Source organism: Triticum dicoccoides, chromosome 4B (genome assembly GCF_002162155.2).
Source record: "Triticum dicoccoides isolate Atlit2015 ecotype Zavitan chromosome 4B, WEW_v2.0, whole genome shotgun sequence".
Taxonomy (NCBI): Eukaryota; Viridiplantae; Streptophyta; class Magnoliopsida; order Poales; family Poaceae; genus Triticum; species Triticum dicoccoides.
The window spans coordinates 663743263-663756231 of NC_041387.1; the positions used below are offsets into that span (position 1 = coordinate 663743263).

General features: G+C 46.1%; 1 protein-coding gene across 1 annotated transcript; it reads left to right on the top strand.

Annotated features, from left to right (window-relative positions):
* Positions 1-7903: 7903 nt before the first annotated feature.
* Positions 7904-10579, top strand: LOC119292164 (stem 28 kDa glycoprotein-like). Its single transcript, XM_037570997.1, has 2 exons — positions 7904-8336; positions 10032-10579. Exons 1-2 carry the CDS (start codon positions 7924-7926, stop codon positions 10414-10416), a joined length of 798 nt encoding a protein of 265 aa, XP_037426894.1. The 5' UTR covers positions 7904-7923; the 3' UTR covers positions 10417-10579.
* The last annotated feature ends 2390 nt before the right edge of the window (positions 10580-12969 follow it).

Below are 12969 nucleotides of genomic sequence, written 5' to 3' on the forward strand. Positions count from 1 at the left end.
GTCATCACGGGTCGTCTTCCGTACAAGTCGGGCGGTGCTACTCATCGTCGTATTCATCGCCGTCAGCAGCAGATCGTCGCCAACATCGTCATCAACACCGTCGCACCTGAGGGAGTCCTGGATTAAGGGGTCCTCGGACAGCCGTACTATATACTTTGGCCGGACTGTTGGACTATGAAGATACAAGATAGACGACTTCATACCGTGTCCAGGTGGGACTCTTCTTTGTGTGGAAGGTAAGCTTGGCAATTCGGATATGTAGATTCCCTTCTCTGTAACCGATCTGATGTAACCCTAACCCCCTTTGGTGTCTATATAAACCGGAGGGGTTAGTCCGTAGGACGACAACAATCATAATCATAGGCTAGCTCCTAGGGTTAGCCTCATCGATATCGTGGTAGATCAACTCTTGTAATACTCATATTATCAAGATCAATCAAACATGAAGTAGGGTATTACCTCCATAGAGAGGGCCCGAACCTGGTAAACATCGTGTCCCCTGCCTTCTGTTACCATTAGCCTTAGACGCACAGTTCGGAACCCCCTACCTGAGATCTGCCGGTTTTGACACCGACATTGGCGCTTTTATTGAGAGTTCCACTATGACATCGAAGAAAAGGTTGATGGCCCGCCTTGTTATCAAGGACAACATCATCTCCGGGGGAGCCCTGGACTCGGGCCAAACCCTCCGGTTGGGCGGTTTCATGATGACCGCCCGCACGGCTGTCGAGCCCACGATGACCTCTCGGGTCATCGAGAATCACCTCCGCGTCAGCTCGGAACTTGCCGAGCAGATGGATCCAACGGAGCTATCGTCTTTGAACGAGCTTTTAGATCGCATCGCCGTCCTGGGAGTTGCTACGGACTACGATCAGATTGGGCTTAAACCCGATCAAAGGGAGATTAATTTCCCTCCGGTCACCCATCAGATAGCGGTGGTGCAGGAGCAAAGCGATAACTCTCCTCCCATACTGAGGACGGACTATGTCCGGATTACCGAGCTCACCGAGCCGGATACCCGTTCGCGAGAAGACGTGCCCCAAGTCCCGGACTTAGAACCGGATTGTGGGTCCGAAAAGTTGGGTAACATCCCGGAAGCCGGATTGTTATATTCGGAAACCCTTCAAGCTCTGGGTCTTAGACCGGGTCAGGATTTGGATTTAAATCGCCAACCCGCCCAGATGCAAGCGATCTTTCCCATATCAGACAACAGCCCCAAGAAACAGTACATCACTTTTGGGCCAGATTCCTCCTTGTAATGAACAAGGTTAAGGACTGTCGCGAGGAAGATGCAATCTCGTTCTTTTGTAGAAATTGCATGGACAAGGGAATTATAAACTCCATAAGACGCCGTCACATATCACACTTTGCTGACTTGGCGGCCATAGTACAAAAGTACCGCGCAAGGGAAAGCGCCTGGAAAACCCAGGCAGCCTTTTGGGACCCACCGGCTCTCACTAAACCCCTTGTCCAAACAAAAAGGGTGTACCCTCATCGGTCACCCGGTCCAATCATAAAGAAGTCGAAGCCCACCCTAGGGCGCGGAACTGTATTGGAGGGCGCGGAACCCAGGGCTTGATTTTTTGAACAATTTTTTAAAAAGACTGCCATTATTTTTGATAAAAATAAATAAATTCTGCACTATATTTGAAATTTTGAAACTTTATTGAAAATTGTCACTTTATGCAAAAAATAAATAGAAATTTATGACAAGAAAAAAGAAAAATAATAAAAGGTAAAATAAAAAGGATAGAAGATGAATAGTAGAACACCAGAAAAACCAGTGAAAATACACAGAAAAGGAAACTGTTTTACGGGCCGGCCTACTAGATTGGTCGCCCCTATGCGTCCGGCTCCTCTATGACGTCGTGAGCGTTCTATAGGTTGTTCCAGCAGCCGCGGCCACTGAACGCACATATAGACGACAAGTTGTTTCCATTGACGGGAAGCCCTTCAATGCAATTTTTTTAAGCTCTTATTAAGGCCCTGTTACTTTGGCCGATTCTTTCATAATCTTGAGAATCGACCCTCCACCCAGCTTCTCCTAGAATCTTGAATCCATATTTTTTTACAATCCTAACTAGTTAGAATGTGAACAAGTAGGATTATAAAAAAAAATATAGGTACAAGATTTCAGGAAAAGCTGGGTGGAGGGTCGATTCTCAAGATTCTGGGGGAATCGCCCAAAAGAACTGGGCGTAAGGCGCCCGTTAAGGATTAATAGTACACAACGCACACACCCTCCCTTCTATAATTTTTGATTGGGCTGACCCCTACTGGAAAGCTCCCTCCCGGTTGTAGAAGGCTTCCAGATGGTTTTTTCGTTTTGGGTTTTTAGTTTTCTGGACTGGGTTTTGTTCGGTTTTATTCAGTTTTTTTTTCCTATTTTCTTTCAAACTTTTGTCAAATTCTTGAACTTTTTAGATCAGAGACATTTTTCCAAATTCGTGAATTTATAAAAAAAATCAAATTTGTGAACATTTTTTAATTTTTAAATACAAATTTAACTTTTTTAAAACTCGCAAACATTTTTCCAATTTTGTGGTATTTCTTAAATTTTGGTTAATTTTATCAAAATCCCATTTTTTCAAATTTATGAACTTATCCAAATCTATGAACTGTTGTAAAATTTGTGAAGATTTTGACAAATTCATGATTTTTTAATTCATATTTTTCTTGATTTTTTGAATATTTTTCAAATTCATTAACGTTTTGTAGATCCATGTTTTTTAAGCATTTTGACCTGTGTAAAAAATATTCATTTGTTTTTTCACGGCACAGACGTTTGCACATTGCCGGAAAGCTTATATTTAATCCAGAAAAATGCGACCTCAATGACAAGTCTAGGCCTTGAACTCTGGTGTGTTGTTTCCACCACAGGAAAACAAACCATCTGAGCTACGCTCAGTAACGTGTTCGTTTGCTAGAGTTCAGTTTATTATGGACTATTGTATCACCAAAGAAAAAAAAACTTGTGGAGCAGACAATGAGGTTCAGATGTCAGAAAACTCAATTCGGCTCTTGGAAGCATATGTGCTACTGCGCATCAAAAATGTTTTTGCAAATGTCACTCATATGCTAGCTGCAAAATTTTAGGGGGAAATTTTAAGCATTTTGACCTGTGTAAAAAAAAGGACAAGCTGAACGCCAAATGTTACCTCCAATATTACATTTAATTTGGTTTTTTCACCGAAGAAGCACCGCTATCCCGTTTCGCAATAAATTTTTGAAGCATGCTTGTTACACTAATAAAAAAACCCTGAGGCCTGAGCCAAAACGGCCATTCAGTTTGTTGTATGTACATTTTGTTCTTCCTATAATTGGCATCCTATTTTCTCCCATGCCCGATTATTGCCTGTATACACAGGTGCTAGTATTGTAATGATATATGGCGTGATTTGTACTGGTAATTGGTTCCCGGTAATAATTGGGCTGAGTGTCACCAAACCAATTTTGTTATGCATGGTTCCAGTAAGAAGAATGAACGAATGTGTATTCAACAAAGCAGATTACTTATTGCCTTGCTTTGATGTTATTATCCCAGCAGTGAACAGGGAGGAGTGCAGTACCATGATGATACAGTACTTGCATTCATTCATTCGCTAACTAGCTAGCAAGGATTTGCTTGAAGTGTCGAGGTTCTTGGTAAGCAAAAGATTTTCACAGAGAGAGCAAATCAACTGATTTTACATAATAATTAGTAGTACCACTGCAGGTAGTCATCAGGTACATATAACTAAATTAGCAGAAGCCCTTGTCTTGGTACTGCTCGCCGAGCTCGGCCAGCAAGTCGTTCTCCGCGTTGAGTACGTCGGCCATGTTGTCCAGCCGAAGGTACTTGTCCAGCGAGAAGCCCGACTCGGTGGCGTCGTGTTGCTCTCCGGTGCCCATGAGCGCCGTGATGTTTCTCAGAAACTCTTCGTCTAATGAGCGGAGAGGCTCCCACTTCTGGCGCGACGTCAGCAGCAGCTTCATGTTAGGTCGCGGCGTCACGACCTTCATTTTCTTCGTCTTCACCATCCTCCTCCCCCCTCTTGCCGGCGCCGGCGACTTCGCCCTCGCCTCAGTGTTCCCACACGACGAACTCGCCATGATTCTGCTCCCGTCCTTCTTCTGCAGAGACGATTGGTCTGTTGGTTTCTCAGACTTGTGTGCTCGTCGTCACCAGTATAAATACAGCAAAAATAAGAGACCGACTCCTTTCTGGCTCGGGGAGCAGCTCGTCGTATCCGAGTCGTACAGGGCCGGGCTTATCCAGTCCACGGTTCCTACTCCCGTAATTGGACCGGCCCAATGATACGTTATTTTATTTTATTTTATTTATTTCCATTGTCTATGATAACGTTACTTGCATGAAAAAAAAAGTATAATGGCTTTAGATTTAGTTTCAGAACCGCGTGCGCCCCATCGCCCATGACCATTTCTGTGGATGAGAATAACACATTCGCCGGCGATCCTCTATGGCAGACGGGAAGTCAACAATCTTAGGCCCGAAGGACCAACACCCCAACGAACCAGCCGTCACCTGCGAAGCCCCAATTAGATCTGTACGCTCGAAACTCCTGTACACACAGCCGCACCAACCGATGCCGACTGTGCACCACCCCCAGGACCTCCACTGCAAAGCCAGAGCCCAGCTCGCTGTACAAGCAGGTCGCCGCCTCCGCCGCACCAACCATGCCCCGAGCAGCAAGACTCACTGGATTGAAAAATCCGAGAACACACAACTCCAGCCACTTACCAACGCCACACAAAACTTCGCTGGGAACGGAAACGAGAGTCGGCACACTTATTCTAAACAGACACCGTCATCTCCAACTCAACGGCGCCGCCCAGGCCACTAGTTGTACTATCTACACGCTGGGGCACCAGACCCGGTGTTCCCTCGCTCTCCCGTTGCCAGGGCAGCAGACAAAGAGGGAGGGAACCATCGGTCTGGCCGGCGGCGGATTGAGGGAACGGGGTTGCCTCCTTTTCGCCCTGTCGCAACGACCCAGGAACCGCTACGTATATGCGTTGACCCAAGAACGGCAAAATACTCAGCGTACAATTTTCCTATTGTCATACATTTGGCTGCTGTGGACTTACAAATTTGAGTAAGTTACTACCTCCGTCCTGGTTTATTGGCCCCCTTCACGTGTTATGTCAAATTTTGACCTTAGATTTAACTAACAGAATATTAATACATTTAATCAAAAATAATATCATTGAAAACTATGTTTAAATTCAAATCCAAGGATGTAATTTTTGGTGACATGCATTACTATTTTCTTAGTTAAATCTATAGTCAATGTCTGGCACAAAATAGTAAGGGGATCAATAAATAGGTTACTGTGCTAGAAATCCATTATCTATCATTAATCTGTGCGCACGAAACAGTTGGTGTCTGGGCCTTTGTATCAACATCCATGCGTAACACGTTCAGCGGGACCGTCTGCCCAACGTCCGACACGGACACATGCATGTCCGTCAAATCTATCATCTCCCAATCACAAACATTTATCCCCTCGGATCACAACCATGCATACCCCTTTTTAGTAGAAAAATCACAACCATGCATACCCCTTTTTAGTAGAAAAATCACAACCATGCATCCAATCCTTCCAAATACCGCATAACGTACCACGCCCCAAATGTGGCTCCATCAATGACATCAATCCCGCCCTGTCACTCTCTGCTACTACTACCTCGCTGTCCATTACTTCATGGTAAATAAAAGATGTACATTGATCAACATGCTTAGAGCATCTCCAATAGCCGCGCAACGCGCCGCACGTTAAAAATTTGTTTACCGCGCGCGCTTTGCCTGGTTTTGCGCGGCCGCCAGCGTTAGCTCCAGCAGCGGCGTGAAAATTGAGCGCGTGCGTAGCTCCAGCGGCGGCACAAAAAGGCAGCGCGCTATACATTGTGTACATTTTTTTAATAATTAAAATAAAATTTATAGATAAAAAAAAGATACATAGATATTTTACATACTTCCATAGCTTACATAGATAAAAAATGATACATAGATAGATAAAACTACTAGATAGTGCAACTACAACCTACTCTCAGTCGTCGGCACCATCATCATCGTCGCCATCCTCGCTGGTCTCGTCCGAGGTATCGAGCCATATGTTCGTCCAACGATCATCGTCAGACGTAAAGATCGACTGCCCACCATTCTCAACGATTTCGCACTACGATATCGCCAGGGCCTTCCGCCGACGCCTGTCCAACCGCTGGGCATGGCGCCTTTGCGCCTCCTCCTCGCGGCGCCTTGCCCAGTAGGTTTGCTCGTAGGTGACGTCCTCCAGGTGGCACCGACGCCACTCCGCCATGACCCGCTCGTCCTCCTGGGCGACGAGGAGGCGGCGCTGCCGCTCGGTGTGCTCCGCACGGTCTTCTGCCGTGTTAAGACGAGGCAGCGGGGCACGATCGAGCGCCTGCTGGAGCAAGTAGACGTCCTGGAAGTTCATCTGCGCGCGTGGCCTGCCTAGGCGCCACGCCGCCGCGTCGTACGCGCGGGCGGCCTCGCGCACCGTCCCGAAGGTGCCGAGGCCGAGCCGAAGTTCGCCGAACCGTATCTCGGAGTATAAACCGTCGTTGGGGCGTTGGCGGACGCCGCGGTAGCCCGACGCTCCTCGGTGGCGCGGCGGCATGGTGGCGCGTCGGTGGCGGGGTGCTGGAGCGGCGGGGGCGCACGTGGCAGCGGAAGCAATGAGGAAGCAGTGAAGGCGCGCGTGGCAGAGGAAGAGGAAGAGAAGTGTGTGGAATAGACGCGTGGCGAGCGCCGCAATTTAAAGGCGCGGCGGAAGCGGTGCGTCAAAAATAGCGCGCGAGCTGCCGGCTTTTCCCCCGCGCGCAAACGGTTCCCGCGCCCGAGTTTTCCGCCACCGCTGGAGCGCGCCGAAACGCCCCGCGCGCGCAAAAAACTCGGTTTACTCTGCGCGCGCGCCTTTTGGGGCGGCTGTTGGAAATGCTTTTACCACAATTACTGACCACTAAGAGCATCTATAGCCGGACTCTTCAAATGTTGGCCAGTCAGTGATCGGTCAGAAAATCTTAATCCAGTTGCATCCTTTATATGGGACATGCATGTCCATACTGATTGGCATCTTTTATAACCAGCCCATATCTGGATGAATATAACGAGGCTCGGACGTGTTTGTTACATCCTATAAAGCTTACACAGGCCTATCCCGACCTCACATATATTTGCCTCTATTCACAACACGGACGAAACCCTAGCCACTCCACTCCTTCCCCGGCCTTCCTTCAGGTGATCTCCACCTTCTCTGCCTTGACGGGCAGCGTCCGACTTAGAGTTCTTCCGATCCTTGGACTGGGATCTCGTCCCATGCGGAGACAAGGAGGAGATGGTCGTCCGCATAGCTCTTCGCTGCTCCCAAGAGGAGTGCACTCAACCACGATTGGACTCGATCCAGCGGAAATTCATTGTGTCTGTGCAGGGAGTGATGGCTCGAGGCGCGCGGTCGCAGCCTCGCCGGACGCGGTGACCATAGTCTGGCACGCCAACTCCAGGACGACGGCGCAACCCCTTCAGTGACGGCGTGGCGCCTCGTCCCCGCGCCCTCGGGCTCGTAGTCGGAGCAACACCGGCATGAGTTACGACACATCTACGAGGTGTAGATGCTCTAACCGCATCTGGATGGCATCACATCGATTGATGATATCCCGATCAACGAGTCTCGTCAGATCAAAACCGTGTAATCCTACAAATTATCGACCAACGTGTCCCACGTACGCTCTGAATGCGACCTCGCGAATGGCACCGAACATACCATTTGTCAGCTAGTTTTGTCAGTCCCACACCCGGCCGGCCCGTAAGACCGACGTAGCAGCTTCCCTTCCTATTTAACCACCATCGCATTTGCACAACATTGCACACAGCAAGCACCACCGCGCGCACACACTCTAGAAATGACAATGGCTGGGACGACGACGCTCCTCCTCGTCGCCGCGGCGCTCCTCGCGGCCTCCTGCGGCGCGTGGGAGGTCACGGTGGACGACGCCGTGGTGGCGCCGCTCATCCACGCGCTGCGGCCGCTGCTGGGCTCCGGCAGGCACGCCGGCGTGGCGTGCGACAGCTGGCGGCTGGGCGTGGAGGCTTACAACGTGCGGGACTGGAAGACCGTGCCCGCCAGCTGCGAGGGCTACGTCGGCCACTACATGCTCGGCAGCCACTACCGCCGGGACTCCAAGGTCGTCGTCGACCAGGCCATCGCCTACGTCGACAGCCTCAAGCTCGCCGGCAACGGCAAGGAGGTGTGGGTCTTCGACGTCGACGAGACCACGGTCTCCAACCTCCCCTACTACTCCAGGCACGGCTTCGGGTACGGACTTGTATATACATACACATTATGCTATGCATCCTTGACCATTTATTGCAGGTGCATCTGAGGAGGGACTTGCACTCATCTTTCGTCCAGACGAAGTCTAAATGTGATTAGACCTTGTTAAAATGAACTCATCAGCTCAGCTTAAAAAAAAAACAACAACAAAAAAAAACTCACCAGCTAGTAAACAACAGTAACACATTGAAACCATAAGAACATCTACAGCCGGATATAGCAAATACGACCCCTTGACGGGGTGCGTCGGTTTTGAGCCCCTATTTGTCCGTCCACGCAGAGCCACCACGCACACCTTATTTTTCTCCTCATATGTCCGGTCACTTGCACATGATTGGTGGAGAATAAAAGAATGAATAAAGAAAGAGAAAAAATGTTTCGAAGTGGGATTGCATCCTATATGGTAGACTGCCCGAGCGTGTCCGCAAGCCCTCATATCATCCCAACATTTGAGATGGATATGAGGGTCCACGGACAGCCGGGCGTATAAGGATGATATGACGGGTCCGGTTGGGTCATGTTTTTTCTTCTCTCTTATGTCCGGTCACTGACCGGGTGCGTCCGCGGGTGTACAAGAGATGGTTTGAGGCGTCCGGCGGCTGAATATGCTCTAAGATCTCTGGCGGTGTAGTTTACGGATGGACCCTCCTCCTTAATTAGCGGCACGATATTAGTCATGTATGACATCCTAGTTATACGGAAATGTTAACGCCCACACGTGTGAGCGTTTGCACATCGCCCACACGTCTCCATCACCATTTATTTTGCCACGTATGAATAGATGACATCAGCAGAATTTTTTTTTGGTTTTCGGCTTAAAAATATTGTATCTCCTAAATAAAAAAGTGAACTAAAAATCTGTTTTTACCATTAAATCCGTCTCGACGAGATCTTCAAAACTAGACCCCATGTTGATATGTTTCGACGAATTTTTTTTTGCCAGAAGTTGCCATGATGTTTACACTGTAGTTGCCATAGAGCTTAAACTAAAGTTGCCATGTGGCAATTTTAGTATGTAGATCATGGCAATTTTAGTATTTTGATGATGGCAACTCCAGTACTTTGACCATGAAAATTATTTTTTGTATGAACCATGGCAATTTTACGTGCATGTATCATGACAATTTTAGTTTATGGTTCATGGCAAGTCTAGTTTCTTAATTCCCCGTTTTATAAATGTCAAAATTTACTTTTAAATGTGGAAGAAAATAGCTGAAACATATCATGACAACTTCAGTGTAAACATCATGGCAATTCATATGCAATAGACATGGGAACTTTTAATCCAAAAAAAAATTCATCAAAACATATCAACATGGGATCTAGTTTCGAAGATCTCATCGCGAGGGATTTAATGGTGAAAATGGATTTTCAATCGGATTTTTCGTTTAAGAGATAAAACATTTTAAAAACTGAAAATCCAAAAAGATTCCTGCATGCATGCATGCGATGACGTGGCAATCTGTTTACATTAGAGATGTGTGGTGCGTCTTCCTTCCTGCCACACGTGTGACAGTTAGCGCGACCCTAGTTATATAGGGACCGACTTGTGAGCTTATGATTGCTTCTATCCTCTTGATGCGATGCTACTAGTCAATAAAAATGTTTCTTTCATTGAGAGAAAAAAGCGTGTGTTGAGTCTGTCATTAACCTAACTGCTTACATACATGCGCGCAGGGCTACGCCATTCAACGTGACAAGCTTCAACGCATACGCGCAGGAAGGGAGCGCGCCGGCGCTGCCCGAGACGAAGCGGTTGTACAACAAGCTGCTCTCGGTCGGCATCAAGCCGGTGATCCTCACCGGTCGGGCCGAGTACCTGAGGGCCTCCACCGCCACGAACCTCGGCCGCCAAGGCTACGCCGGGTGGATGAACCTGCTGCTGAAGGCGCCTGGCTTCAAGGGCTCCTCGTTGGCCTTCAAGTCCAGCGAGAGGCAGAAGCTGCAGGACGCCGGTTACATCATTGTGGGCAACATCGGCGACCAGTGGAGCGACATCCTTGGTGCACCGGAGGGCGCCCGCACCTTCAAGCTTCCCGACCCCATGTACTACATCGGCTAGGATGATTGCTCGTTGTCCATGAATAAGCTCCATGCTCTATATGCATGATTTGTCAATAGTCTCCTCCTTCTTGTTGCTTGGTTAATTTTCTTTGTCGGGAACTTGAGATCAATTACTAGTATTAATGAAATGTGTTCTGGAGAAGTGCATGTTGCTTAACCAATGGATCCACGGTCTACAATTTTTCTTTTCCTTTATTGCGAGAAATCCATGGTCTATTGTTGTTTGATATGTTGTCTGTCTTAACTTGGATCATACGTACTGCTGATTTTTTTATAGGGGAGGTCATGTCTAGTGGGGACGTATTTGGTGCACCGAAGCAATTGGTGCTATCGGTGCACCGGACCCCGTTGCACATTTTAAAAATGCTCTAAAAATTCCGAAAAAAATTAGTGCATTGACACAACATCAATGTATGTTGTCACAAAAATTCAAATCAAAATTCAGAAGAATGCTCAAGATTCAAAAATGATAAATTTGACATCAATGTGCTAATGGGTCAAAACTGCAGCCCAATTTGTGTTATGCACTATTCAGTGTCAAATTTATCATTTTTGTAACTCAAGCAATGTTTCGAATTTTGATTTGAATTTTTGTCACAACGTACATTGATGTTGTGTCAATGCACTAAATTTTCTTCTGGTTTTTTCTAACAATTTTGATTGTGCAACGAATGACCGGTAGCACCAATTGCCCTGGTGCACCAGATACACCCCCCGTGTCTAGTGGATGGTGTAATTAATATTGGAGGTACGTACAGTGTCGCTACTATGAAACGACCCTTCCATAAACCCCTCCACTCACGGGCACATTTGGCCTGTTGGTACAGGAGGAGAGCTTCTGCCTGCTAGACGCTTGTTAGCGTTAAAACGGGGAGCCCCTATATGCCGCATTTTGCGGCGAATAGCACGCGCGAGGTACAAGAGGCATGCGACTGCGTCGGCCCACTAAAGCCACAGCGTGTGATCTGTATATATTTGTAAAATCACAAAAAAGAAAGTGGTGCTTTTAGGAATCGAACACGCAACATCCCTATCCAACACGATGGCTGCTAGCTACTAGGGCAGACGGCTACACATGAAGAAAAGCACACTGTGAATGTATTTAACAATTTAATGTTGCGAGATATTCCCCTGTAACATGCTATTTTCTTTACGTGTACTAGTGCACATATTTTTGAAAAAACAAATTTTATAAGACACGAACGAATTAATGTGAACACAATTGGAAATACCAAAATAGTTTTTGAGAAGCACAAAATATAGATATTCAACCAAATTTTGAAAATAAATGTCAACATTTTCGAAAAACAAGAGAACAATTCGTGAACCTGAATTTTTCTAAAAATCTGAACATTTTTTTTAAAATTAAACAATTTTTGTAGTATTTAGAAAAAATGTGTAGATTTTGAAATCCCGAATGTTTTTAAAAAGCATGAACAACAAAGGTCGCCCCTCCCCGAGCCCAAACACACACATGCATGATGAACACACACACAGAGACACATTTTCTTAAGTTAAATAGTATATATGTATTTTTGTATGTTTAATTAGTATATATGTATACATGTATAGAAGAAAGTTGAGGAATTAATTAGTATATTAGTATATATGTATGTATAGAAATTAATTAGTTTAGATGTTTTAGATGATTATTTTTCACTAGTATATATGTATATATGTTTGAATGCATGTTAGATGGATATAATTAGTGTTTAATTAATATAGATTTTTTTATATAATGTTGTTTTTCTGTTTTTTAATGGATGTATATATAGAAGTATGCTTAATTAGTGTTTCTTTTTCTGTTTTTTAATTTTATATAATGTTGTATATCATAGTATAGAAAAAATTTGCATATAAAAAAGTTGCGTAGGAAAAATTGACCACATATATATTTGTTAGACGAAGGACTAGGAAAAGTTTCAGAATTTTTTGAGAAAGGAATATTATATAGGGTAGTTATAACCTAGGAATGGGACATAATAATTGAAAAGAGGATATTTTGCTCAAAATTTCCTAATAAAATGACATTGCATATATAGGATTTTTTTTCATAAGAATTTGTTTTCGACGGTGCTGCTTCAGAGGCGCCATGTCCGGGACTGGGCTCCGCTGGGCTGGCACTGAGAGGTGCTACCTTCAGGGGGGCGCATCTTGGTGAGGAACCCGGGTCCCGTCGTCGACCCCGAGCTTCATTAGTGGCGGGCGCGTGGGCCACATTCGGTGCGGAGGCTGGCATCCCCCGCGGAGGTGGTACGTCACCGTGTCAGGGAGGAGGATGAGCACGTCTGTCGCTACATGGTTGCGTTGGACGTTAGGTTCTCCAATACCTGGCAGGTTCTTCAGGGATCTGACTCTAGTTATGATCCTGTGATGGTTCCTTCTCTTTGGGTGTCCACCGCGAGTGAACTAGATTATTCGTTAGTATTCGATCAGTATTAGCTAGTGATGTATTCGAGATTATATTATTCGATAATATTCGAGACGGTGTATTCGAGATTATATTCGATGATGCATATCAGTTATTGGATTATTCGAGATGCATATTATC